The sequence below is a fragment of the Blennius ocellaris genome (assembly GCF_963422515.1).
Source record: "Blennius ocellaris genome assembly, chromosome: 2".
NCBI lineage: Eukaryota > Metazoa > Chordata > Actinopteri > Blenniiformes > Blenniidae > Blennius > Blennius ocellaris.
The window spans coordinates 8,193,157-8,218,270 of NC_137651.1; the positions used below are offsets into that span (position 1 = coordinate 8,193,157).

At 40.0% G+C, this 25,114-nt stretch overlaps 1 protein-coding gene across 1 annotated transcript in view; it reads left to right on the forward strand.

Moving 5' to 3' along the window:
- The window catches only part of pde2a (phosphodiesterase 2A), a 172,912-nt gene extending 149,409 nt beyond the window's left edge, over positions 1-23,503 (forward strand). The window contains exons 9-31 of the mRNA XM_080512409.1: positions 310-362; positions 3,012-3,086; positions 3,360-3,401; positions 4,132-4,200; positions 4,278-4,408; positions 9,402-9,513; positions 9,717-9,756; positions 10,281-10,344; positions 10,665-10,746; positions 11,087-11,261; positions 12,124-12,236; positions 15,126-15,203; positions 15,286-15,408; positions 15,522-15,592; positions 16,105-16,227; positions 16,308-16,395; positions 17,128-17,175; positions 17,447-17,521; positions 17,649-17,748; positions 19,425-19,537; positions 20,746-20,784; positions 20,886-20,992; positions 23,101-23,503. Of these exons, the coding sequence (XP_080368535.1) occupies positions 310-362; positions 3,012-3,086; positions 3,360-3,401; positions 4,132-4,200; positions 4,278-4,408; positions 9,402-9,513; positions 9,717-9,756; positions 10,281-10,344; positions 10,665-10,746; positions 11,087-11,261; positions 12,124-12,236; positions 15,126-15,203; positions 15,286-15,408; positions 15,522-15,592; positions 16,105-16,227; positions 16,308-16,395; positions 17,128-17,175; positions 17,447-17,521; positions 17,649-17,748; positions 19,425-19,537; positions 20,746-20,784; positions 20,886-20,992; positions 23,101-23,335 (2,156 nt within the window). The 3' untranslated portion in view covers positions 23,336-23,503. The remainder of the gene's footprint in view (positions 1-309; positions 363-3,011; positions 3,087-3,359; positions 3,402-4,131; positions 4,201-4,277; positions 4,409-9,401; positions 9,514-9,716; positions 9,757-10,280; positions 10,345-10,664; positions 10,747-11,086; positions 11,262-12,123; positions 12,237-15,125; positions 15,204-15,285; positions 15,409-15,521; positions 15,593-16,104; positions 16,228-16,307; positions 16,396-17,127; positions 17,176-17,446; positions 17,522-17,648; positions 17,749-19,424; positions 19,538-20,745; positions 20,785-20,885; positions 20,993-23,100) is intronic.
- Positions 23,504-25,114: the final 1,611 nt, after the last annotated feature.

Consider the following 25,114-nt stretch of genomic DNA (forward strand, 5'->3'; position numbering starts at 1 on the left):
GTGACTTTCCATTAGTCCCCGCTTCTTCTTAGGGGATCAGTCTTATTTTTCTGCCTCTCTGTCCAACTCTGCATCGGCAGTCAAAGCACTCATCCATCCCGTCTTGTCTTCATTATTAGTTTCTCTGTTAGCTGGTTCCTGCTCACCCTTCCTCGACTCGCTGTCTCCATGCATCCCTCACCGGATTGCTTTCTGTCCACTCGCGTACATGTTCTGCATTCCCACTCATCCCTAATGCCAATCTGCCCTTGGTCCTCTGGTTGTTCATCCCATCACTCTCGCTCTCTCGGTCTCTCTCGTCTCTTTCAGGTGAGCTCTATGACCTTGATGCAGCCTCCCTACAGCTCAAAGTCATCAATTATGTAAGTGGTTGAGATCACTCATATGCTACCACATATGCACATGCCGAGTTACATGCAAAGCATCCTTCCCGATGACTTCCTCCCCTATCCCTGTCATTACCGATACCACAAGCTTTTTATCACAAAATTACTTCATCATTTTCCCCATAGCTTGTCTCCTTTCCCATATATATGATACACTCTCGGTGAAAAGGAGGCAAGCAGAGGGTGTCAAGATTGATTGCAGTGAAGAAGTGCTGCTCAGAGAGCAGCAACGAGTGCAGTTATCAGACAGCAGCTAAAGAAAGGTGCAGGGATCTGATGACAATTTAAACATATGGGATTATTCAGAGATAAAGAAAAGAGATAAAGACAAGGAAAACGAGAAGCGGGAGACTTGAAGGTTGCTTTACATGAAAGGAACAAAAGGCTCAATCTATCACAGTCCCAGAGAGGCCCAATGAATGTATTCACTTGAATATTTTCTTAATGCTCGACATCACGCTTAGTTAGAATTTTTCATGACAATATTTTGTTGAATCAAGAGGTTCAGTCAATATGGTTTTGACATTAAATACCAAGAACGTGTGTTATTCAGAGCTGAAACATTGAATCGATTTGTTTCTTTAGCAGAGATTCTGCCGCCTTCTCTCCAGCCAAGTTCAATTTTCAAAACAAAGAAGCCTTGGCTTCAGTTACTCAGTTTTGAGGATATGCTGCTTTTATTTTTCTTATATAATAGGAAACAGACTATTTTAGAATTTTTATGTAAAGAGGCAATCCAGAGACGGAATGTTTAGCATTAGAAATTGTTTTATATACATACTGTAAGTTTATTTCTGACTATTATGTAACACAAAATAATAGGATGATTAGAATAGATTAAATGCAGAGAAGCAATTTCTCCAGGAGAGATCAATAAAATAGACCAAACAAAGCCTTATGGGACTCTGTAAAAATAACCAATAGTGGCATCCTGTTTGATGTTAAAAATGAAAACATTGTTAAAAATTAACATCTTCACATTATTTAAAATTTTCAAGAAACTCTCTGAAGACAAGAAAAGATTACAAAAACAAAACAGCATCAGAGGATTTTCATGTTTTCACTTAATCAGATTCAATGTAAAGAGATTCTGTATGAACCATCTTTCATGTGGACAAATAGTCAAGTCAGACTCCACGCCACCCGTGGGAGCAGCTCAGTGGTCTGCAGGTCGCACCACTGTGGTGCTATTGCTTGGCAGCTTTCATGTTCTTACATATATCATCCTTCAAAACATCTCAACGAGCATTTCTTTACTTCAACTGATCGAGACACGATGGAGAGGTTGTTGTGGTGCAAAAGCTGCGAGGGCTTTAAAATGCATTTTGAATGAGACATGATTTGTTTTGCCTGCTTATTGTTACAGATGGTTAAAAAAAAAAAAAAGGAGGTTAGTGGAGGCAAGGGGAGGAGCAGAGGATGGAGAATAGAGCAGGGGATTGTTGCTTCTAAAGAATCGTCAGTTTGGTGGGAAGAGCTTGGGGCGGCTCTTATGGGATTAACAGTATTTTGAAATAAAAAGAGGGTGGAGGGGCTTGTTATTCTATGTGGGTACAGAAACACGCTTTATATGTGGGGGTATATGTTTGTGGGTGTGTGTACATGTATGCATGTGTATGCAAGGCCTTGTGATTCTGAGTGGTGGTTGTGTGTGTGTGTGTGTGTGTGTGTGTGTGTGTGTGTGTGTGTGTGTGTGTGTGTGTGTGTGTGTGTGTGTGTGTGTGTGTGTGTGTGTGTGTGTGCGTGCGCGCGCGTGCGTGCGTGCGTGCGTGCGTGTTGGCAGTGGCTGGTGTTTATTCCTGTCCTGGTTGTTCTCCGTCCAATGTGGTGAATTACAGGGAAGGAGGTCTTGTGAGGAAGCACAGTTCTTTTTCCTATCCATCATGTGTTTGCGTCCAAACTGTGCGTGTATACTTTGGTATGTCTTACAGCATGGCGTCACTGTGCATACAGGAGTGTTCTTACACCTCAGAGTGTTATTCAATCCATGCAGGTGCATGAAATATCTCATCACAGACAGCAGCAGGGAACCAGAAGCAACTCTGCAAGTCTTGCGCGTGGGGGGGGGGTGTTCATTACCAGGAAGGATTCACACCCACACACAACATATATTTGTGCACTCACAACCAATGCAACTTTTTCTTGTTTGTGTAGGAATTGTCAGGTTGAAACTTAATGCAAGAGAAAGAAATGTATTAATTTCCATTGTCTTGATTCAATCGCCTCCAATCACTAAATATAGGTTACCATTGTAACTCCAGGTTTAAAAAAAAAAAAAATACTCAGTAACGACTGTTATTTTGATCAGTTTTAGCATAAAAACAGAACATATCTAAAATGATACTCATTAATGCTTAAATTAATAAATCTCAGTCACACAAGTACATTCGAACACATTCCACATTCGAATGCGTCTCCACAATATTGAACACAATGCTGAAGCGTCGCCGCACCCTAACTTGAGTCTTTTTCTATTGTCCGCTGATTCCTAATCTTATCTTCACGCCTCGGCTACGCTCCAGAGAATCTGAAATTGAGGCTTTAAGGACTCTCTCACAGAGTCTGATAAAGAGAGATTTTGTGATTATATAGCAGGACTGACGATCTGTTTGTGCTCCTCCACAGCTGCAGCAGCAGACCCGATCACAGTGCTGTTGTTTGCTCCTGGTGTCTGAGGATAACCACCAGCTATTTTGCCAGGTACACCTTTACACCCACTCACAAACACAAAGCCCTCCCGACATCTTCATTGCACTCAAACACTCAATTTGGAGAGATTTTTTTTGGAGATCACTTGTTAAATAAAAATGCAGCTTTCGTAGTGTTCATTTCATCTCTTTATCTTCACCACGCTACACAGACAAAAAAAAACAACAACATTATATTGCCTTGTTGCAATGATTCACTCTTTTAAAAGAATTGTGTACTTTGACATCTGTATAACTGGTGACTTCTGATCTCTGTGACCCCCAGGTGGTTGGAGACAAAGTCCTGGAAGAGGAGATCAGCTTCCCTGTGAGAAAAACAAAATGATCTCAGATGAATGGCATTCATTACAGTTTTTTTCTATTGATTTGTCTCTCTGTCTGCTCTTTCCTGTGGAATAATTAACTTCTTTGTTTATTTTTTCCATGCCTTCACTTAATAACTACTTCTCTTTTTTTAGATTCTTTTTTTTTTTTTCATTTCTTCATAAACTAAGTTTCAGTTTTAATAAGGACATTTTTAAAGTGTTGGATCCCAGCATGCATTTTTTTTATTTAATATATTTTTTTGATTGACGTGATAGAATGAACCATCCGCATGAAATCTTTTATAATCCTCAGCAGGGGTTGTAATTAGGAAATTTGGGCAGAAGTAATCACTTCCTTTGGGTGGCTTTAAGCCTTCTGTCTCTGGTAGCGGTGCAGACGTAGCATTTTCAACAGGCTCTCCATTAGGGTGTGAATAGACTGCGTGCCCGAGGCTAAATGATGTGTGAAATCCTGATAATAGTTGGTGTGGAGCGATATTAAGATGCCAAAAAAGAACAAGATGGGCAATTTGTGCTGTTTAACAAGGGAAGTAATGAGCCTCACTCAGAATAAACAACCTGTATTTATATATTTCACGCCTTAGAGGAAACTCCAGGGACTTTTTTGTGGATCCTGGTATCTTCTTGTCTTTTGACCTTGTTATCGTGTTTTTTATTCACTGGCATTTTGTTAACAGTGCTTTCATCTTTCATCTTTTCTCTTGTTTTCAGCTGATGTTTGGACGTTTCGGTCAAGTTGTCGAGAAAAAGAAGTCAATTTCTCTTCAAGACATCAGTGCTGTAAGAGTCTATCTCTCTGTGTGTCTCACTCTCTGTTCATTATATAATATCTATTTATGTGCTTTTCATCTTGTCAGGAGGAGCGCCGGCAGCTGTCCAGTATGCTGGGCTGTGAGATTTCCTCCATGCTTTGCGTCCCAGTGGCAAGCAGGGCCACCGGTCAGGTGGTGGCTCTAGCGTGCGCCTTCAACAAACAGGGTGGGCAGAGGTACGTGTTTGAACGCCTGATGGTGCTGTATATTGTTACCTTCGTTCAAGGTGAGGAGAAGAGAGTATAGCTCTCGCTGCAGAAAAGCAGAGAGGAAATCGCTGGAAGTTACTCACTTATAGATTATACTTGTTTGGAAATACTGGATTGCCAGTCTGAGGTTGGTTAGGCTTTTTACTAATTCTTCAAGTGCTGACTCATGATAGGTGCAGAATTTATCTGACAGTGGCTTAGAGAAATGTCAGACTACGCCCCGGTTAGTTGAACAAAATAGCGCAGATTTATTGAGTTTATTGCGATGGAGGCTGCACTGCTGCTTTCATTGAAATCTGAAGTTATTCATCAGGTTGTGGCGCATGCTGCTCACAAACAGACACGAGACCGAGACACAAAAGCCAACCTGGAGTTAAAGCCAGGGTCGCTCAAGTATGATATGTGACCACTGGGAATGGTGCCATTCTTGGTGAATAACAAATTCAATCTGACCATGATGTTTCGTTTCCATCTCGAATGACAGAATTTGGCATGCATACTTTTCATCACTTTGATTTCTGGACTATTTATGATCTCGAGACCATTCAAAAATGGCCAGAAAGTATAGAAATAAGACCATAACATCACAGAAACCATTCAGTATTATGTTGTGCTTTTGTAACATGAGCTTCCCAATACCATCAAAAACACTCTGTATTAAAGGTCACAAAGCCATCAAATCTAAATAAATCCAACTGTCTGAGTAACAATGGGGTTAAACATAAGAGACATGCAAACATTGTGATGATAATTTCCAAATGAGTAGCCCAAAAGATGTGAGTCAACGGAATAAAGAAGTATGAGGAAATGCCTGGAGAAATAGTTGATAGTAATATTTAAACCAGTGGCATTGCCTTCTAGAAGTTAGCAGGTGTAACATTGGTCCATCTGGTGTTGCTTTACAGTGACAATTAATCTACTCTTCCAAGTCCATTTGACTTTTTCACTTTAGGATACCATGTGAAATTCCGAACAATGCAGTACACCTGCATACACATTATTCTCATCTATCCATCAACTGCAAAGGTTTTACAGCACAGCTTCTCACTTGGGCTGGTAACAAAACACAGTCACTGAGAAACTACATTTACTCGTACTGTTTAACAGTAAAAAAAAAACAAAAAAACAACGACATTCTGTTCTTCTTCCTTCCTCATACGATACATTATTTGTTGTTCGGAGCAATTGTTGTTGTAAATGTGGCGCAGACGTAGCACCATCTTTACCAAAGAAAGAAAACAACTGTTTGTGAAGAGTCCTATTCATTTATGAATACAGTGGTACTCAAGTTTGAAAATAATATTCTCTGTCAGGAAATAAAGGTTCTCAGACAGATGTATCTTGCCTACTTCATTTCAGTTCAGATGTATATAAATATAGTGTGTGGCATAGAATAGTGCTCTTAACGATTAAACACGAACAAATATAAAACAAAGTAAAACCATCTTTTTTCTATGAATAAACCTCCGACTGACTCATATGGCAGCTTTGTGCTGCACCGGTTGGGGTTGGAGAAAAAGAATGGAACAAAGAAAGAGATCAAAAAAATTAGCAGATTAACATCAGACAGCAACTAATCCACACGCTGCACACTTGATAAGAGTGGGAATCACAAACTTCCCGTTCCACAGTCAGAGATCCTGCAGGTAGGCAGAGACAGAGAGGAGAGACAACAGGAAAAGTCTAAACCTATAGCAGACTCTGTACAAAATGACCCACGGTCACCTGAGCCAGCCCTCGTGAGGTTTCGCGAATAAGAAAATGTTAAGCTTCATGTTGAGACTGTGTCTGCCGAACTCAAACTGGTAACTGTTTTCACATGAGAGGAGCCTGATAGCTGTAAGCTCTGCCTCCCACTCTACTTTTAGAAACTCAATGATGCCGCCAATAAGCAGCACTCTGAGCAGGAAGCGTTCTGATGGGCTAATATGCTGCTAACAGCTCTCAAAGATATGGTGGAGCCTTGTTGAAAAGAGTTTGTCTGCTCAGATAAAATGTATAAATTCCCTTTTACTCCATAACATCCTCATCTGCTCAGTCTTTCTGGTATGGCCTGCACAAAACACATTAGAGAGACAAAATATCCTGTGTCTTTTTTTTTTTTAGAGTTGTGCTCAACTCACTTGCTCCATATTAGAGATGGAGGACTCAAAGTCTTATATATCGAAAGTAAAATCCATATAAAAGCTCTTATCTGTGTGCAGGTGTTCTGCTAGCCCGCTCTCTGTGCCCCAGTGGAGGTCTGGTTTCCCAGAGTTTTAGCCTCTCGTTTGATTAAACTCTGAGTTGTTTAGCCAGATTGTTTTTCACCACGTTCTTCAGAACTCAGCTTTTCAAAGCTTAACAGTCTTGCACAAAAAAAAAAAAGAAAAAACACACTTGCAAGACTTTCATCAGCAGCAGCCTAATATTGCCGGGACCCATCTTTCAACACAATGCAGAATGCTCACTGAAAACTCGAGTTCAATTGGTATTTAAGCTGCTAGCCCAATCTCTATACAGCTGTGCAACGTCCACCGGCCGTCTGGACCTTGACAGAATATCCAGATTACCAGTCTGTCCCACAACGGATACCACAGCACCGGGAAACTTGTGTCAAATCACCATGTCTTTGCTGTGTCTCTGACCAGATGGCTGTGATGATGATGATCAAGAGTCAGGTCATGAGTCTAACAGCAGCGGATGGTTTGGCACTATATTTTGGCGTACGTATGCGTGCATGTGTGAGTGCGTGCTGTTGCCAGTAGCGATGCTGCTTTCTCCTCAACACAGAACTCCATTACAAATGTGCCCTGCCTGTTTGTATTTGTGCTGGAAAGGGTTTGAAATTGTAAGGAGAGTTAGACTAGATATGGTGTGATCAGCACACACAAAGTTTCAGACAAACTTTCCCCTCTACTGCACGTTCTCTCTGTGACCCTGAAGCCCGAGACAGATGAGAAGGGATCATGTCCCATAATTTCCCCCTCTGCCAGTTGCACTGATGACAGTGCTGGCATCTCATTACCATAGTAACAGCAGGATTATGGTCACAACTGTGCATATGATGTGATAAATCTATCCTTTGCCTCAAGCACAGACATTGAACTTCATCGATGTCTGTGCTTCCCTTACTACATCCCTTCATGATATAGATGGCTTATTCATGTGCAGATGTCACCCCTGAAAATTGCATAATGATGACCAACACTGGTGAATAAGCGCTGCATAAATCCATTTATCCATGCATATTCTATACCACTATATTCAACTTAGTGTTGCTCGGTGCTGGAAGCAGCCCAGGCTGAACCTGTTGTGAAAGACGTAATATATTCTGCGCAGGTTGTCATGGCAAATAGACATTTCACCTGTGTAGGTGTGAGCCTCAATAGCATGCCATGCAAATCTCACTGCGTACTCCCGCAATCCTAACTGGGACTTTTTTTGTTATGAGGCGAAGGTCTAACCAGTGGCACACAAATCATTGGGCACAATCTTTTTTTTGCGCACAGATAAAGTTGACGCGCTCCAGTAAACCACAGACAGGGTCACCACGGAGATCACGCGCAGATGATGTACAAAACAAACTGCTCTGGTGCAGGAGGAAAGCCCAATATGATACACACACAGCCTTACCTTCTTTCGTGATAAGTGAAGCACTGTCTTTCTTCACAAATTCTTTACTCTCTTCCTGTGTTTTCACCTTCAAGTCTTCATAAATGGACTCCCACTGGCTCCTCATACAGTGGCGGAAATGGATCCCATTTCCTATCGCCACTGCAAATAAGTCGCCGTAACCATAGAAAATTATTCTCCCGTCTCTCCCTTGTTCTGTGTAATTCTTCCAAATGTCACTCACAACGATTTGCACAGCTTGTGAGTGAGTGAACATCATTTTCCTTAAATTGAGCCCAACAGGCTTCTTCAAGGATCCCTGATTCATTGCTTGAATTCCTGGAGTCTAAACAGAGGGCGAGAAAGCCCTGCAGCCATCCAGCGCTCCTGATGTGAACATGATAACGTGCCACTGCCATCTGTCGGCACACTCACAGAACTGTCGGTGATTGCTTGCAGAATTGTTGGCATGGCCTGGATGCTTCTCTGTCAAATTCACCTTTCGTGACATTAAAGGACTCACAGCCTGCAGGAAAAACCACAACTAACATCTAATAGTAATTTGAATTAAATTTGGAAACACATATGGTTGAAGGAATCCTGTTCCCTAGCAAGCACCAGAATTTTTTTTTTTTTTTATGCAACATTCGCCTCAAGGAAAAACTCTATGGAAGATGGAATGTCAAGTCACAACATTTAACCCCCAAAAAGCTTTATTTTCCTTTGATTGAATTCCTGAGAGTCTCAGCTGAGGGCAACAAAAGCCCTTGAGTTTGTATGATTTGCCACTGCTTGCTGGGCCATTGTCAAATTTGTTCTTTTTTTTTAAGTAGTACTTGGTTTTTTTTCTTTAAAATCTTGAACTTTTTTTTATGCATTTGATTGATTATAGACTTTCAAGCTTTCCTAGCTCTTCACGCTAAAGCAAAATGAAAGTTATTGCTATCTAAAGGTTTTCTTTTTATTGGTCCTGCCCATAATAAATCAAACTGGTCTATAAGTTTCCCCCGAGCTTGACAATACAGCTAACAGATAAATATGGCTGCGCTTCTTGGAAATAAATGCCTTTTTCTTTTTCTTTTTTTGGCAGGATTTTGGGCTCTTTCTATGCAAAAATTAGACATAGTGGATGGGATAGTCAACACATTTATTCATTTAGAGAACATACTTTTACTATTTTATTACATTATTAGCTGTATTATATTCAGAATTGGCAAAATGATGGCAGTTGTCACATCATTGGCTATTACAAACATGTTTTTGAAATCTAATCATAGCATTATTGAACTGGTAATGTAATTGACAGCATTTTTTTTATTTATTTTTTCCTAAGATCAGATTTGTAACTGTGTGCTTACTTCTGCAGGCACACAGAGGTCGATGAGCATGCCATCCAGCACTGCTTTTGCTACACCTCAACAGTCCTCACTTCAACGTTGGCCTTTCAGAAGGAGCAGAAGCTCAAAGTGGAGTGCCAGGTACTGTACTGTGGACACACACACACACACACACACACACACACACACACACACACACACACACACACACACACACACACACACACACACACACACACACACACACACACATACACACACACACACACACACACACACACACTCTATACATAGAGATATAGAAGAAAATGCTGAGTTTTTTGTGTGTCTGTTATTCCTCACAGGCACTCTTACAAGTGGCCAAAAATCTCTTCACACACTTGGGTGAGTCCTTCCTCCTGCATCTGTCTGTGTGCCTGTGTGAAGGAAGAACGTTGGACAATTTACATTACTGGCAGATATTTAAGTGATCGCACAGTGAAACAAATGGTGCACATAATTGAATGAGACACTGGCGACCCTAAAGGTGATTACGTCAAGGATCATAATCGTAAAATCAAATAGGCATTAAAAGTGATGGCTCCACCTCTCTATTGTGCAATTACACCAAGGCATTTCCATTCATATCAGACAGTAAGCACCAACTGGAGACTAAGTCATTGTTGATTCTTAATGATTACAGGTACCAAAAATTGATCCAGTGGTCGAGCAAATTGCCTCTCACTGTACCCATCCTTTGGTTACAAAAGCTCTTATCATGCTTGTGCAGCTGATCTATGGGGTACCCATTGAGTATTGTCAGGCCTTGCCTCCTCTGTATCCCCTAATTTCCTCCTGTTTTCCCCTTCTAATTCCTCTCTCACCCGCTCCTCCTTTTCTCTCCCTCCCTCCCTCCACAATTCTTTCAGATGACGTCTCAGTGCTGTTACAGGAAATTATAGTGGAGGCCAGGAACCTCAGTGGTGCAGAGATGTAAGAGCTCTGATTCATCTTCAAAGAGATTGTTCTGTGTGTGTGTGTGTGTGTGTGTGCGTGCGTGCGTGCGTGCGTGCGTGCGTGCGTGCGTGCGTGCGTGCGTGCGTGCGTGCGTGCGTGCGTGTGTGTGTGTGCGTGCGTGTGTGCGCGCGTGCATTTATCTCTATTTGAAAAGACTATCATGGCAATTTGTTCATAACCGTCTTGTCTCATTTAATGAAAGTTACACAGTGATCTGTGATAAAGCTGTATATTTCCCAGATTTGCCCTGCTTTCTATTGCCCATCTGACTTTGCCTTCTCGTTGTTTCCCTCCAGCTGTTCAGTGTTCCTGCTAGACCGGGTCAGCCATGAGCTGGTGGCAAAAGTGTTTGACGGTGGTGTGGTTAGTGAGGAGGAGGTACGGCAAACCTTTCACTTCTTTGGCTCGGCACACTCAGAGACACACCTGCATGCATTTTTTAATTTCAATCTGTCGAAATGTGGCATCTTTCGTGTAGCCTTTTGGGTGGAGATGCCTCCACAGTAGCATTATGTGCTCTCATTAAAAAGTTGAACATTGGCAGACAGGAAATTACAATGAAATAAACCATAAAGTACAGCCAGCAAATATTCCCATAGAAGAGACTTTCCATTTGGTTCGGAGCCTTCCTCATTCAGTCTTACATTTACTGTTGTACTCTTTTGTCAGACAAAAGACCAAAAAAAATTACATTTATAATGTCTTTGCTTGATTACAGAATGAGTTTCGCATCCCAGCTGACCAGGGCATCGCAGGCCACGTTGCCACAACTGGTCAGATCTTGAACACTAAGGATGCCTACTCCCACCCTCTCTTCTACCGCGGGGTCGATGACAGCACTGGCTTCAGGACGCGCAACATCCTCTGCTTCCCCATCAAGGACGAGAACAACGGTAACAAGAAGAGAAGTGCAGTTCAGATATATAGATTGATGAAGTCATACAAAAATATAATGGCTATATATATATATATATATATATATATATATATATATATATATATATATATAGTTTTGGATTAATTTAATCACAACTTCTCCCAAAAACAGACAATTTTTTGCTGATGCTTTTCAGATCCTTAGAAACTCTGTATCAGCAGCTCACAGCTTCGGCAGTAACCCAAATCATGTTATTTCAGTGCACTTCATCGCATTACAGGATTTGCTATCTTTCTTGGGAGGTCTCTGTACAGTCCTGCAATAACTTGACGACTTATACTAAATGAAAAATCCCTCCTTTTACAACTTTATCAGTTTTATTGCCCAGGTGGTACATTTTCCATTATCGCCCCTTACAGCACCGTCACTTCAAGTGTTGTTTTAATAAGTGGCACTACGAGTACGCACAGGTGCAACAAGACATATTGTAGAAAGAGTTGTTACATCACTTATGTTGAAGTGCATAAAATGCACTTTAGAGCACCATCAGGGTCTTTCGCCCTTTCAAAGCCCTCTGCTTCATTTTGCAGCTTTGTAACATTGGCTTTGATTTGTCTCCATATAGAAACAGCTCTCTGAAGCTTTGATGAAGTGTCTCTTTTATGTCCACTTTGGTTCAACTCCATTGTGAAATTAATATTAGTTAGTAGATCTATTTGATGCGACATCTGTTCTTCACCTGTGACTTTTTGCATTCCGGGCCTCATTTACTCGGCCTGGCCTTGCATCCATCACACCATTTCTTCCCAATTCAATTCTTGTCTTGATGTCCCTCCTTCTTTCCCTCTGCTCTTTTCCTCTATGAATCCCCCCTTCAGAGGTGATTGGCGTTGCTGAATTGGTGAATAAAATGAACGGGCCTTGGTTCAACCGCTTCGACGAAGATCTGGCCACAGCGTTCTCCATCTACTGTGGAATCAGCATTGCCCATGTAAGTGTCGCCTCTGACTCTCTCAGGTTGGGGTGTCAAACGCATTTTCATTTGAAGGGGAGACCCACCGCCCAGATTGTTCTTATTGGGGCTGAACCAGCAAAAAGATACTAAATCGACCTACAAATGAAAACAATTCCACATTTTAATTTAGTTTTGGTGCAAAGAAGTATGAGTTTAATACTAAAAAAAATTCTTATTAATTAATAAATCTCTGAAGAAACATAAATGCCTTCTGAAATCCACAACGCCACAAAATATTCCAGACCAATGTTGGCAAAAGCTTGTCTCATACTTGGCTGAACATTTTCTGAAGCCTTCAGTGTGCATATTTTCACTGTCTCACTACATGGCTTTCATTTGAATGCTATTTCTGTAGCAACAAGGTAACTTGCTGCCATTACTGCATTATGGACAAAGTCTTGTGTTTTGTTCAGGGTTGTTTTTATTCAACAATTGCAAGCAATGCCTTTTTGTCATTTTTACCCAATGCCAGGTTGTCCTGCTTTCCAGTAGTGGTGACAGTAGAGGATTTTCCACTATAACACATAAATCCTTACTGATTCATATGGCTTAATTTCAAATAATCTAATGTCTGGAAGCTTTACACACCCTTATTCTCCAGCTTAATGCCACTGCACAGGAATGAATGAAGTAAAGTTTAGAGATTGAACTTTAAACTTTCCATGTACCATTAGTGTTCTCTTACTCCTTAAAACAGTGTACTACATCTGTTGTTAATGTTGTTAGAAAGATTGATCCTGTCGGGCAAAATGGGATCAGTTCAGTTAGAGCAAAGTGTTCAGTCAAGGCAAGTCGAGCAAAGTCTCGGGGGAAATTTAAAGAGATTCTGCCTGATGGAAGTGAGTGGCTTTTGTTCTGCACTGTGTTGGCATTGTCTGACTGCTGCAAGCCCATTCAAACACTTCCACTATGTGTGGCTCACAAAGACGATTATGGATATCATGATGTTTATAACAATACTTAAGTTTAAACAAAAAAAGGGCTTGCAAATCTTTCACAGCTTTCAGGAATCAAAGATATATTCTCAGATCTCTCTTTCTTTTCTTTTTTTGCCGGCAGTTGACGCCAGTGTTGTAAATGTGATGATCACACTTTGTCATCATGATATTGCTGCTTCTTTCATCATACTCTTTCCAGAAATCTGAGCAATTCAGATCTGCAACTGGAATGATTTCTCTTCCTCCAACTGACAACAGCCAAGCCATTGATCTGATTAACGAAAGAAAGGATGAGAGAGAGCAGGAGAGAGAGAAGGATCTGTTCTTGATATTATTGATTGATCAATGTTAATTCAGTTACAACATTCAGTGACTGCGTTCCAAATTCAGCTTCATATCTCGCAGCGCTGTGAGAGTCTGACCTTTCAGTGACTGCAGGCACTCGATAGGTTATCTCCATGGTATTAAGCTATTTGATTGGAAAAATAATTGGCTGCGTTGCAGCTCATTCATCATTAAAACACAACCAGCTGCATCATTCATCGAGGCCGACCCAATTCTCTGATTGTTGAAAGCAGCTCTGTCCAGCACTGGAACATAAACACCACTGTGTTCACTTTATTGTCTCATGTGATGCACGCAGGAAGAATTACCATTCCGATTAGAACGCACAGACACACAAATTAATAGGTGCAGACAGGGGTTGGCAAAAACGGGGTTGAACCGGACAATTTATAGACAGATGATCTATTGATCGATTGCTATCATCTGTGTGTGACTGACTGATCAGCCTTAAGACAAAAAAACTGGGCAAATCATCTTACTTTAAAATGGTGTTGAATAATGAAGGGGATCACAGAGTGGTTGGAACATATGGAGGTGTCAAACATGCATAAAGTGGGCTACAATAGAGCCCCCATCCATCTGGTCACCCATACCACCGGTCATGAACTGATTTCAGTTCCCACCCTGGAGAGGTCAGTTCAACAGTTCATCACGAGACAAACACCCACACTCACACCGATGGACAATTTTAAAGGACCAGTTAATCTCGATCAAATGTTTTTTGGTGTATTATCAGTGTACCCCCCCAAAAAAAGAAAGCCCTTGATGAATTTCTGCACTGCCTGCAAAGATAATACATTCAAGGACGCTACAAGCTTTTGCCCAAATTAATCTGAAGAGAAAGAGTGTGGGAGAAAACATGTGACTATTTTGAAAGAACGTGAGGCTGCTTTAAAAAGGTTTTGTAAAACTATTTGTATTTCATTATTGATATGTTTTTATGCTGTCTTTTTGCTGCTCCAGTCACACCGTAACCAAACTGAGCTTTGTGTGAATCTCTGAACACCCCCGGGTTGGAACAGATTTATTGTAATCATGATGTTAACATTTGTAATATTATACATATCCGAAAAGACTGATTCCAATTGTTTGCTTGTGCTACACATTCAAGCTCCACATCTGAACATATTCAATGTATTAGATGGAGCCTTGATGCTTTAGATTGTTTTAGATTGTATCTTACTTCATTATTTCAAGGTTTCAACAGTCATACCTGGTAAACCAGGACTCAGAAGTGCAAAAGCATAAAAATAAAGGGGAAATTACAAAAAAGTCCAGAGCTGCTGTGCTTCTGAATCACTTTCATTGAGAACTACAAACATGCATTTAAAAAAAAAAAACAACAACAACAACAATACACACACAATGTCAGTTTGGTTAAAATTTTATCTGAAAGCAGAAAGTGCTTAGTTGTTTATTTATTGAAAGTCATATGGTGATCGCAATTCTCCACAACATTATTTCATGTTTGAATAATACCATGCCACACTGGTACTCTGCTCAAAGCGCATCCATGCATATACATGAGATTCGAGCAAGGTCTGAGAATAATGCTGCTGTCTCATGTTGTTTGTGTCCTTAGTCTCTGCTCTACAAGAGAGTACATGAAGCTTCATTCAGGTCGACCCTTGCCAATGAAATGATGATGTACCACATGAAGGTAAAGTTCAGCGGACACACCGTGTTCCCTTGACATCCTCGGCCTTGTTTTCTCAGCGTGACTCAGTGTGTGTCTGCTGCAGGTTTCAGAGGAAGAGGTTTCCAAGCTGTTGGTGCCTGGGATCGATCCGGTGCAGGAGATCCACCCATGCTTCGCTGAGTTCACATACACGCCGCGATCGCTGCCAGATGACACCACGCCGATGGTGAGCCGGAGAGGGTGCTCATGCACTGACAGCTCAAAAAAATCAAACGAAACATTGCAGAAAAGAGAGACGGATAGAAATCTGATGCAACTGCTCCTGTTGTGTGTCTGCAGTGCGTGCTCAGCATGTTTGAAGACATGGGTTTCATCAATACATACAAGATTGAAATGAACACTCTTGCCAGGTCTGACCACTTCTTCAATTTATGTATGCCTAAGATCCTCTGTGTATATGTGTTTGTCTAACAGTTACTTCATACGCAGGCTGCAAATAGAAATCGATCTTTTGTTTCAGATGTGCTTTGAGTGTTTGTTACTTTTATATCAGTTCTCTAAATTTGACAGTTTTCCATAATCTGTTGACATGCTTAACAACTCTGGTGTGTTTCAGTAGATTCATTTTCAGAGCTCCGGGAGCTGAGTTATCTTTTCTTTTTTTCTTTTTTTTTCAACTGCTATTGATTCTGTCAAGTCATTCATGAGAACCAAATCCCCAACACTGTGAAAAGAAAAATGTAAGCAGCTCGGAAAAAGCAGAGCAGACAAGATTTTTGATAAGAAGTGGTCAGTGGAGGGCAAAATTATTGGAATTTTTTTTTTTTTTCAAGTTACAATCATGAAATCATTGTAGTTGAATAATGCTTTGTCAGGCCATGCTGAGATGCACAGGATGATTTAAATGCTGCTTTGGTCTCAGGTTTTGTCTGATGGTGAAAAAAGGCTACAGGGACCCGCCCTATCACAACTGGATGCACGCTTTCTCAGTGTCTCATTTCTGCTACCTGCTCTACAAAAACCTAGGGCTATCCAACTACCTCGAGTGAGTACCTTTAACCATTTAGGAATGCACGTATGCTTCGTTGATGTCAACATGATTCTACTCTGCATGTTTTATTGCAGGGAAATAGAGATTTTGGCTCTCTTTGTCTCTTGTATGTGCCATGACCTGGACCACCGTGGCACCAACAATTCTTTCCAAGTCGCCTCGGTGAGAGCACGTCTCCCATTTTTGATTTGAAGTCCCATGCCACACGTGCTTTCGAGAGACATTACTGCACATGGCTTATTTGGTCTCCAAATGTCACTTAATGACATTGCGCTTAAAATAAATTATGTTTTCTTAATTCAATGTATTTGTTTTCATCATGCTGAGAAAAGAAATCCATAGGTTTTTTTTCCCCCCTCTGTGTCCCCCTGAAGCTTTCTACGAAATACAAAATGAGAAAATGAAGAAACCGACTGAACGTGTCACACAACAGGCAAATTAATCTTCTCAAACATGTACAGTGGAGGAGAGCAGTGCTGCATGTGCAGATAATAGCCTTTTAGATGAACAGTGTGAAACACATGAGGAAAAGCCCTCCTCTCTGTGTTCCTCTGTCATGTCAGAGTCTCTGGTTTCCTCTCATCGCTGGTGAATTTGCCCCAGTGCCACACTCCATGTCACTGTGATTAGAAGCATGCTCTGGTTCACTCTAATCATGCAAAACCCTCCAGTACCTAAATGATACACGCACACACACAGCTGGTACTGTACAACAAAGGTCATTTGTCGTTTTATAGGATTTTTTTTTCACGTTTCGTATTTTTCGGTTTCCATTAGAGCTGACACAAATCGTCAGGGAGAACACAGCTACATTTTACTGAATGATTTTGTTTCATTTGAATCAATATCATGTATGTGCTCAGAGGATTGTGTTTCATTTCTCTGTGTTTTCAGCAATCTGTGCTGGCTGCTCTCTACAGCTCAGAGGGATCTGTGATGGAGGTAAACGAACAAACCTTAAGCAGTCTGTTCATCCAACACGGGAAACTCATTACTGTCTATTTTTACTGCATATGGCATAGAAGTGAATATTGTAGACTCATAATTCAGCAGTCATGGTAGTTTTAACTTCAATACCTGACAACCAAAGTTGTGTTCTACCACGCCATCTCATGGTCAAAATCATAATTGGATTTTTGCAGTAGTATAGGATTTCTCTTTTCAGGCATCATTTTCAGATTTTCTCTCCTGTTTTATCGTTCTTCCACAACAGAGACATCATTTTGCCCAGGGCATCGCTATTCTGAACACTCATGGCTGCAACATTTTTGAGAAGTTCAACAGAAAGGTGAAATATAACATATTTTAGTCTTCATGTCTCCAGTTATTTTCACCCCTCTCTCAGCTGCATGCTATGTTTGACATGTAAATTGCAAGTGTCCGTTGCCCGCTAAAGGGATTTTTGATGCTTGCAGGACTACCAGCGTATGCTCGATTTGATGAGAGACATAATTCTTGCCACAGACCTCGCTCACCACCTTCGCATTTTCAAGGACTTGCAGAAGATGGCCGATGGTACGTGTCAGTAGTTCCATATGCACAGTCACGTCTTCACCTTTCCTTTGCATTCTCACACAGCAACGGCCCAGGATGACTTGGTGCAGATGGTCCCAGCACATCTGCTTGGTGCCCACTGATACCAAACCATTATCAGTGTTTTTCCCTTCTTCTTCAATTAGATAAGCGGATTTTATAAGCCAAACAATTGTCGTGTTGCCAGTCATAGCATATCGCTTTCCTATGGTTAAATCTCTAACAGACAATGCAATTATCAACCAATTTAATCCGCATGCAATAGGATTTGCTTCTTACCGTACCACGAAAAGCACCGTCTCACTCAGAATTTTTATTGAGAAAATTATTTTGCAGAGATCCGAGGTCAAAAGTGTAACAATCAGCACTGACATTCTTGATCATCTTGAACTTTCACTGGACCATTTACCCTTTCCGTGAAGCAATTGCTCACTCTCTTATGTAATATAATTGGCTGTAACCTCCTGGCCAGCGGTTTGTTACGCCTGAATGCAACCAATTATAAGTTATCCTGAGTGGATGTCACCTCCATGGAATCAATTTTGAGCTGTTAGAGCAATTCAAGGACATTAAAAACGGCTAAATGAGTTAGCAACTTCCTCACACCACTGAGTGTGTAACCTGTCATGCATGTAACGCAACCCATGGTTGCGTTACATGCAAAATAAAAATTTACTGCTTCACAGTGCCTGGGAAATGCAATTTCTGCTCTGCAGTTGTGAAAACTGGCCATATCAGTTCCACTAATGCACTACAGGAAAAAAAAGTATATATTCCAAGTATTCTTATATCCGATCACATTTTTCTCATTTTAAACCATTAGGGGAAAAAAATCTGTCCATGGTAAAAGCAAAATGTATTTCTTGGCTGGAATTCTTTAAACCAGCAGATAAACATGGCATCTATAAGACTGATATATGTCTATAAACTGTAAAAATAGACTGAAGCCAAATAAGTTTACTATTAAAGAAATCCCAATGTTCAGGAAATATTTCCTAAAAGTCGAGGCAAATTTACAAACAATATACAGTTTATGAAGGCAGCATACTAAAACCACACATTTTATCTTGAACAAGGTTCCATTTTGACACCTTTACTCATTGAGATGTATTATTTGCTCCAATATATATTTAGTTTTTTAATCTAATTGGATTACACAAAGCAGAACTCCATAAATAATGTCATTATATGTTCAAGATTTTTTAATACAATAACTCACTGTGTTTTTGTTCATTTATCATTATGAAATGTTGTGAAAATTGTATTATTCATAAAATGGAGAAAGAAAATATTGTTGTGTTGGGATCTCATGAAAACCTTTCTTTTAGCTTGTCACTAGTTGTTTTAATAAAATAGTTACTCTGGTGTCACATCATATTATAAGTAGATAAGAATTATTAAAAGAAATTGTAAATTTTACTGCAAAATTTGCTTGTCCAGATATTTTTTCTTAACAAATCAGAAAAGAAAAACAACAGTTCAGTAACATCCACTGTAATAAAGAAAAAAAGCCTGTATCATTTAGTAAAATGTTGTTTGAACTCTCTGTGTGTGTGTGTGTGTGTGTGTGTGTGTGTGTGTGTGTGTGTGTGTGTGTGTGTGTGTGTGTGTGTGTGTGTGTGTGTGTGTGTGTGTGTGTGTGTGTGTGTGTGTTTCAGATGGATATAATCCAAAAAGCCAAACCCACCGTTCTATGCTACTGTGCCTGCTGATGACTTCGTGTGACTTATCAGATCAAACCAAGAACTGGAAAACCACACGCAAGATTGCTGTCAGTTTACAGTTTGGTTCATGTCTATTGTTTGCACATTGAAGTTTGCCTATTTTCACATATTTGGTATATGTTTCTTACAAACGCAATTTGTAACTGGATCCGTTATAACGCTGCTTTAAAAATTAAAAAAAATTCCAATAGAGAAATGTACTTGTTTAATAACTTAAGGCAAACTCTGAAACTTCCATATATTTTGATCATCACAGTTTCATTATTTCTTATTTAATTCTGGCTTATAAGTCATGAAAATCAAAACTAAAATATCTCTGTTTTATATATAATTAAATCAAATGTTTTTCCTTTTTTTAACCTTACATCGACCATGTTTATCACTCCTGAAGCTTTTTGGTTTAATCAAAGGTTTTATTGAGGAGTAGCATTAATACATTCCAGGTGAACAATACCACAAAATATGTCAATAAAAATAATGTTGTGGCCCCACATTATAACAGCTTAAACAGCTTATTGCATCTTTAAACAAAACAAAGGGTTTAACGCGATGTGATTACAGAATTGAAATTTAAGCAAATTCTTTTCTCTTCATTTCAGCGTGAATAAAGACTGCACACTAAACTGTCCTATTTTTCAGGATAATAAAGATTACGAAATGCAGCACTGCTCCGTGAGAAGCAACCCTTTCGCTTTATTCTATTATACTGTATTCTCTTCTATGAAACCACACTCCATTTCAGGATTAGGTTTAATCTCGCCCTGCCCCCTTTTCAACAGCAAACCCCTAAACCTTGCCCTAAATCCTACACCCTCAATCTCTAAGCACCTAACACCTAAAGCAAATGCACTGTAATCCTTGTCACCTAAAGCAGAAACACATTTCTGCCTCATTCAGCTGTGGAAATGATTGTACAGTGTCTACAATGTGCGTATTGCACTCAGATAGTACATTATATTCTTTCTGGTATAAAAGTGCAGAGGGATTAATAAAAACGGCAATCATGAGAAATATAGCCAGAGGGAATTCCTCTCAAAGAGCAGCGTTGTTGAGAACTACTGCAATGATATCAAGTATATAATAGGTTTGCATTAAGTATGACATTAGTCCCACTTCAACACAGAGTTTGTTGAACTATCTCATTTAAAACTGATTCATGTCAGGTTGATGGTTGAAGTCCGAAGTTCAGTTGACAGAAGTGGAATTTAAATGTGATCGAATGTAATAAATAAACAGTATCTGCCTTTGTTCACAGGAGCTGATTTATAAAGAGTTCTTCTCCCAAGGAGATCTGGTATGTGTCACTGTACTGTGGTCAATAAGAGGCTGAAGTGAGTGTTATTTCAGACATGGCTCATTTTATAAAAAAAAATGTCAATGTGTTTTTGTGTACAGGAAAAAGCCATGGGGAACAGACCCAGTGAAATGATGGACAGAGAGAAAGCTTACATCCCAGAACTCCAAATCAGCTTTATGGAACATATCGCCATGCCCATTTACAAGTGTGTACACACAGTGAAATCATCGCATCCGTCCTTCGGCCTCAGGAACTTTAATTTGCACTTCTCGGAAAGACACAGTTTGGGCATCTCATCCTTCAATTAGCATTTATGGGAAATGGAGTTCACTTATAAAGCACTTCTTTCACTGATTCAAGAGTACCAGTTTACAATGTTAGTCACATTCAATCATTAACACACACACACACACACACACTGGAGGGAACGCCATTCAATCTGTCCACCTGTTGGAAGCAGTTTGGGGGTCAGTGTCTTGCTCAAAGGCACTTTGCCAGATGGGGATCAAACCTGCAACCTCCCAGTTGGTTTGGTACCAGACTGTTTGAATATGGAATCAGAGTCTCGTCTCAGCATTTGTCTATATTGAGACATGCCAGTCAGATTGTCAACACGTTGGGTTAAAGCAGTTGGTAAAACGAGTCAATAGCAATAGCAAAGAAAAGCTGTTTTTGCATTGGAAGACAAGAAGTTGATAGTTGTTTGTAACCTTTCTACTGAACTCTGCTCCTCATCCAACCAATAAATGTTCCTTACAAATATGGCATTAAATACAAAGGGGAATAAACAATCTTTTCTCCTGTATGACATTTGTTGTCAAGAAGCATTGTTACAGCGGAAAAGTTATATCAACTCGTCATAAATCTCCTTACTTTTTCTGTGTCATTTAAAAGCAGCTCAGTGTAAAAGTGCTCCCTCTTGACACCCCACCCCCGGTATTGTTATGTAGCCATCACTGCAGTAAAGTTTCGTGTGATTTCCACAATAGACATCATCTGGAAATACATTCTTTTGTTTTGGAGCTCATTGAAATATTCATTGTGTTTCAAACAATGTACTTTAATATGAAAGACTTGTGATTAAATTAACCGAGTCATTACAAGCAATGTTCTTTTTAACACCAGCTGCATACAATTAGCAAATAGCCGGTAAACATAGGGGAGCTTTTAACAGCTTGGTCGTATATTTTCCTCCAGGGGCTTTAAAAAGAAAAAGAAAAAGATGTAATTAGAGAGGACATTGAATTTTAATGAATTAGCTGGACACAAATATGACTGCCAATGAATACTCTGGCTGTTCTATTGCTTCTACAAGTGTAACTAATCAATTGTTTGTTCATATACTCAACCTAACCCAACCTTTACACGGAATAAAATGGTATGAATTGCAAACCCCATGTAACACAAAGATCAGTTATTAGTGGTTCAACTACATTAAATGCAGTGTGTAAACCTAGTGTTACATAATGTTTTTATTTATTTTGCCGCCAGGTTTTTACAATAACATACTAACAAACTACACTCAGGTTCGATAGGAGGACCTGTTGTGAAGATTGTTTTTCTATCCCCAGTGGATTCTTCCCACTGTACAGGAAGTGCATTTTGCTTGCAAAACATTTTAAACATGGGTCCTTGAAGTTAATCGAACAGCACTGATATAATGTATGTTTCATGTTTTATTTTTCTTTTGGGCATGTGCAAGAGGAGAAAGAATCTAAAATACTGTCTTTTTTTATATAAAGATGAATAGCTGATTGAGAAGTTTCTTTCACTTTCACGCAAGAAAACAAAGCATGTACTCATTATGGTAAAAACACATTTCAAATATATCCAAACACAAGCCAATACAGCAAAACTCTAAACTAGATCTCCAAGAAAAAATACATAAACCATTGCATTAAAAATGTACTGTGCATATGTTCTATTCTATTCAAGCCAAAAATGCAATATGTATCTGTAATAAAAAACACATAAGTCGGTGGAAAACGACTTTAACATCTATATAATGTGTTATAATACAGCCATCATTCTTTTGTGGAGCACATCATAGGAAAAAGTGACACAGAGATTTTAAAAATGTTTGTGTCTGCACTTTGGTTTGAATTTCCTCCCAGAGGTCAGGACTGTGTCCTCAGAGTGGAAAACATGAGCTGTAACTTCTAAAATGCTTTTTCCTCCAGGATCAAATGCTCAAAAGTCCTTGTTTTATTTGCAACTATTAAAACTAAACAAAGGGGGTCAATGAGGAAGTTAAGCACCAGACCTCACACGGTCACAAACTGATATCTCTTTACATTTCTTCCGTCCTTTCAGGCTGCTGTCTGAACTCTTTCCTGGGGCCACAGAGCTGTACGAGAGGGTGGCAGCAAACCGTGAGCAGTGGACCAAAGTGTCGCACAAGTTCACCATCCGTGGGTTACCGAGCAACAACAGCCTGGACTTCCTGGACCAGGAATATGAGCTGCTGCAAGCCCAGGGTGCTTTTGGGAGCGACGACCACTGCCTCAATGGTTGCCTTGATGACACAGAGACAGGAGGGGGTCAGTGACAACAGCCATTGTCTGACGGTTCCCTGGAGTTTTCTCTGGTCCAATAGGAGGCTGACGAAACCCTTTTGGCAACGAAAGAGGGATGGGTCTCTCTGCTGTCAATCACTTAGAAGCCGAGCAGGCCATGCAGGACGGACGGGACAACGTTTCAAACTAACTGAGCGATCTAAAACACATTGGATCCAACTGAACCGGTTCACTGATTAGATGCTACAAGTTGCTTGTTTCTCTGGTTGAGGAAAGCACAGGGTGGTGACTTTATCTTTTTCAGCAGCTATACTGGGAAATGGGGTTTTACCACTAGCCACAAGTTCATTAATTTACTACTGACCCTGATTACGATTGTTAAATCTCTCTCTCTCTCTCTCTCTCTCTCTCTCTCTCTCTCTCTCTCTCTCTCTCTCTCTCTCTCTCTCTCTCTCTCTCTCGCTGTCTCTCTCTCTCTCTCTCTCTCTCTTTCTCTCTTGCTGTCTCTCTAGCTCTCTCTTTCGCTCTCGCTCTCACACACGCACAAACACACACACAGACACACACAAACGTGCACATACTGTTTAGACACATACAGGATGGAGGAAAGAAGCATTCATTGTTATGACAAAGACTACTTCAACATGTAACAGTGCAATGAAGTGCTATACTTTGTGTAAAGTGTTTCATAATAACTTACTTTCATTTATAAAGGCTCAGCTTTGTTCAAACAAAAGCATCCGCCACAGCCCTCACCTGATGCTTATGAATGCATGCTGTATGAACCCCTCACGTATTATTCCTTTTATCTGGGTCGGTGTTGATTTTCTCCCATAAGTAAGAAATGAATGCAGTCCATCTTTATACCACCATACTACATCTTTATATTCAGCTCTTCAGTATATGTATAACTAATTCAATGATCATGAAGTTGTACGAAGAGTTTTTAGTTCAACCATGCCCCCCCCCCCCACACACGTGATTATTATCTTCCTTTTCTCCGTGGTTTAGCAGAGGATGCAAGGGACAATTTGACAATCACTCATCAATGACAGTCGCTGATCCCTGACCTGACTCCATGCATATAACACACCCACCTGACTGCATACTAATTGCATGTCATTTCATCAAGTATGTGATTAAACCTCAAAGGCCACTCGTGGCCTGAAAATGCATAACTTGCTCCCGCCTACCAGTTATCCCACTCGTTTGCACTGTTATGTCTTTTAGATTTATTAATTTCTTCATAAAATACACTTCAGATAGAGAGCAACTGAAGCCCTTTAAAAGATCCATCTCATTTGTTGGTGTAAATGTGCCAGATTAGAGCGTGTTATATGGAGTGTGTCATCGAGTGTGTCATATGGATCTGCCTTATTGCGCATCTTTGCTGCCTTTCTTAGAGCTTTTAATATATGAAAATTGAAATAAAGAGTCTGTTTAGTATGTATGTATGTTGTATATTTGTTATAGACCTAGTGTGAGTATCAGTGTGTTGAGTGAATGATGGCCGTGCTGGGAAGGTGTTTATTTGTGAAATGTCTATGTGAAGACCTCAGATGTCATGTCATTTTCTTCTATGTATTTGAAGTTATATCTGTTCTACCACCTAATAGGTGTTTTAGGCAGACATTAAAGCATTTTGTTCAATTTTAAGTACACCCAAAAATGTAATTTTTTCTTTTTCTTTCAATTTTTTTTTTTTTTTAAAGAAACTAGAGATGTAGCCATCATTAAAAATGACTTTCTTGAAACCAGTTCACTATTGCTGCACTCCAAAGAAAACATTTGGAGACGTGTTTAGAGTTAAG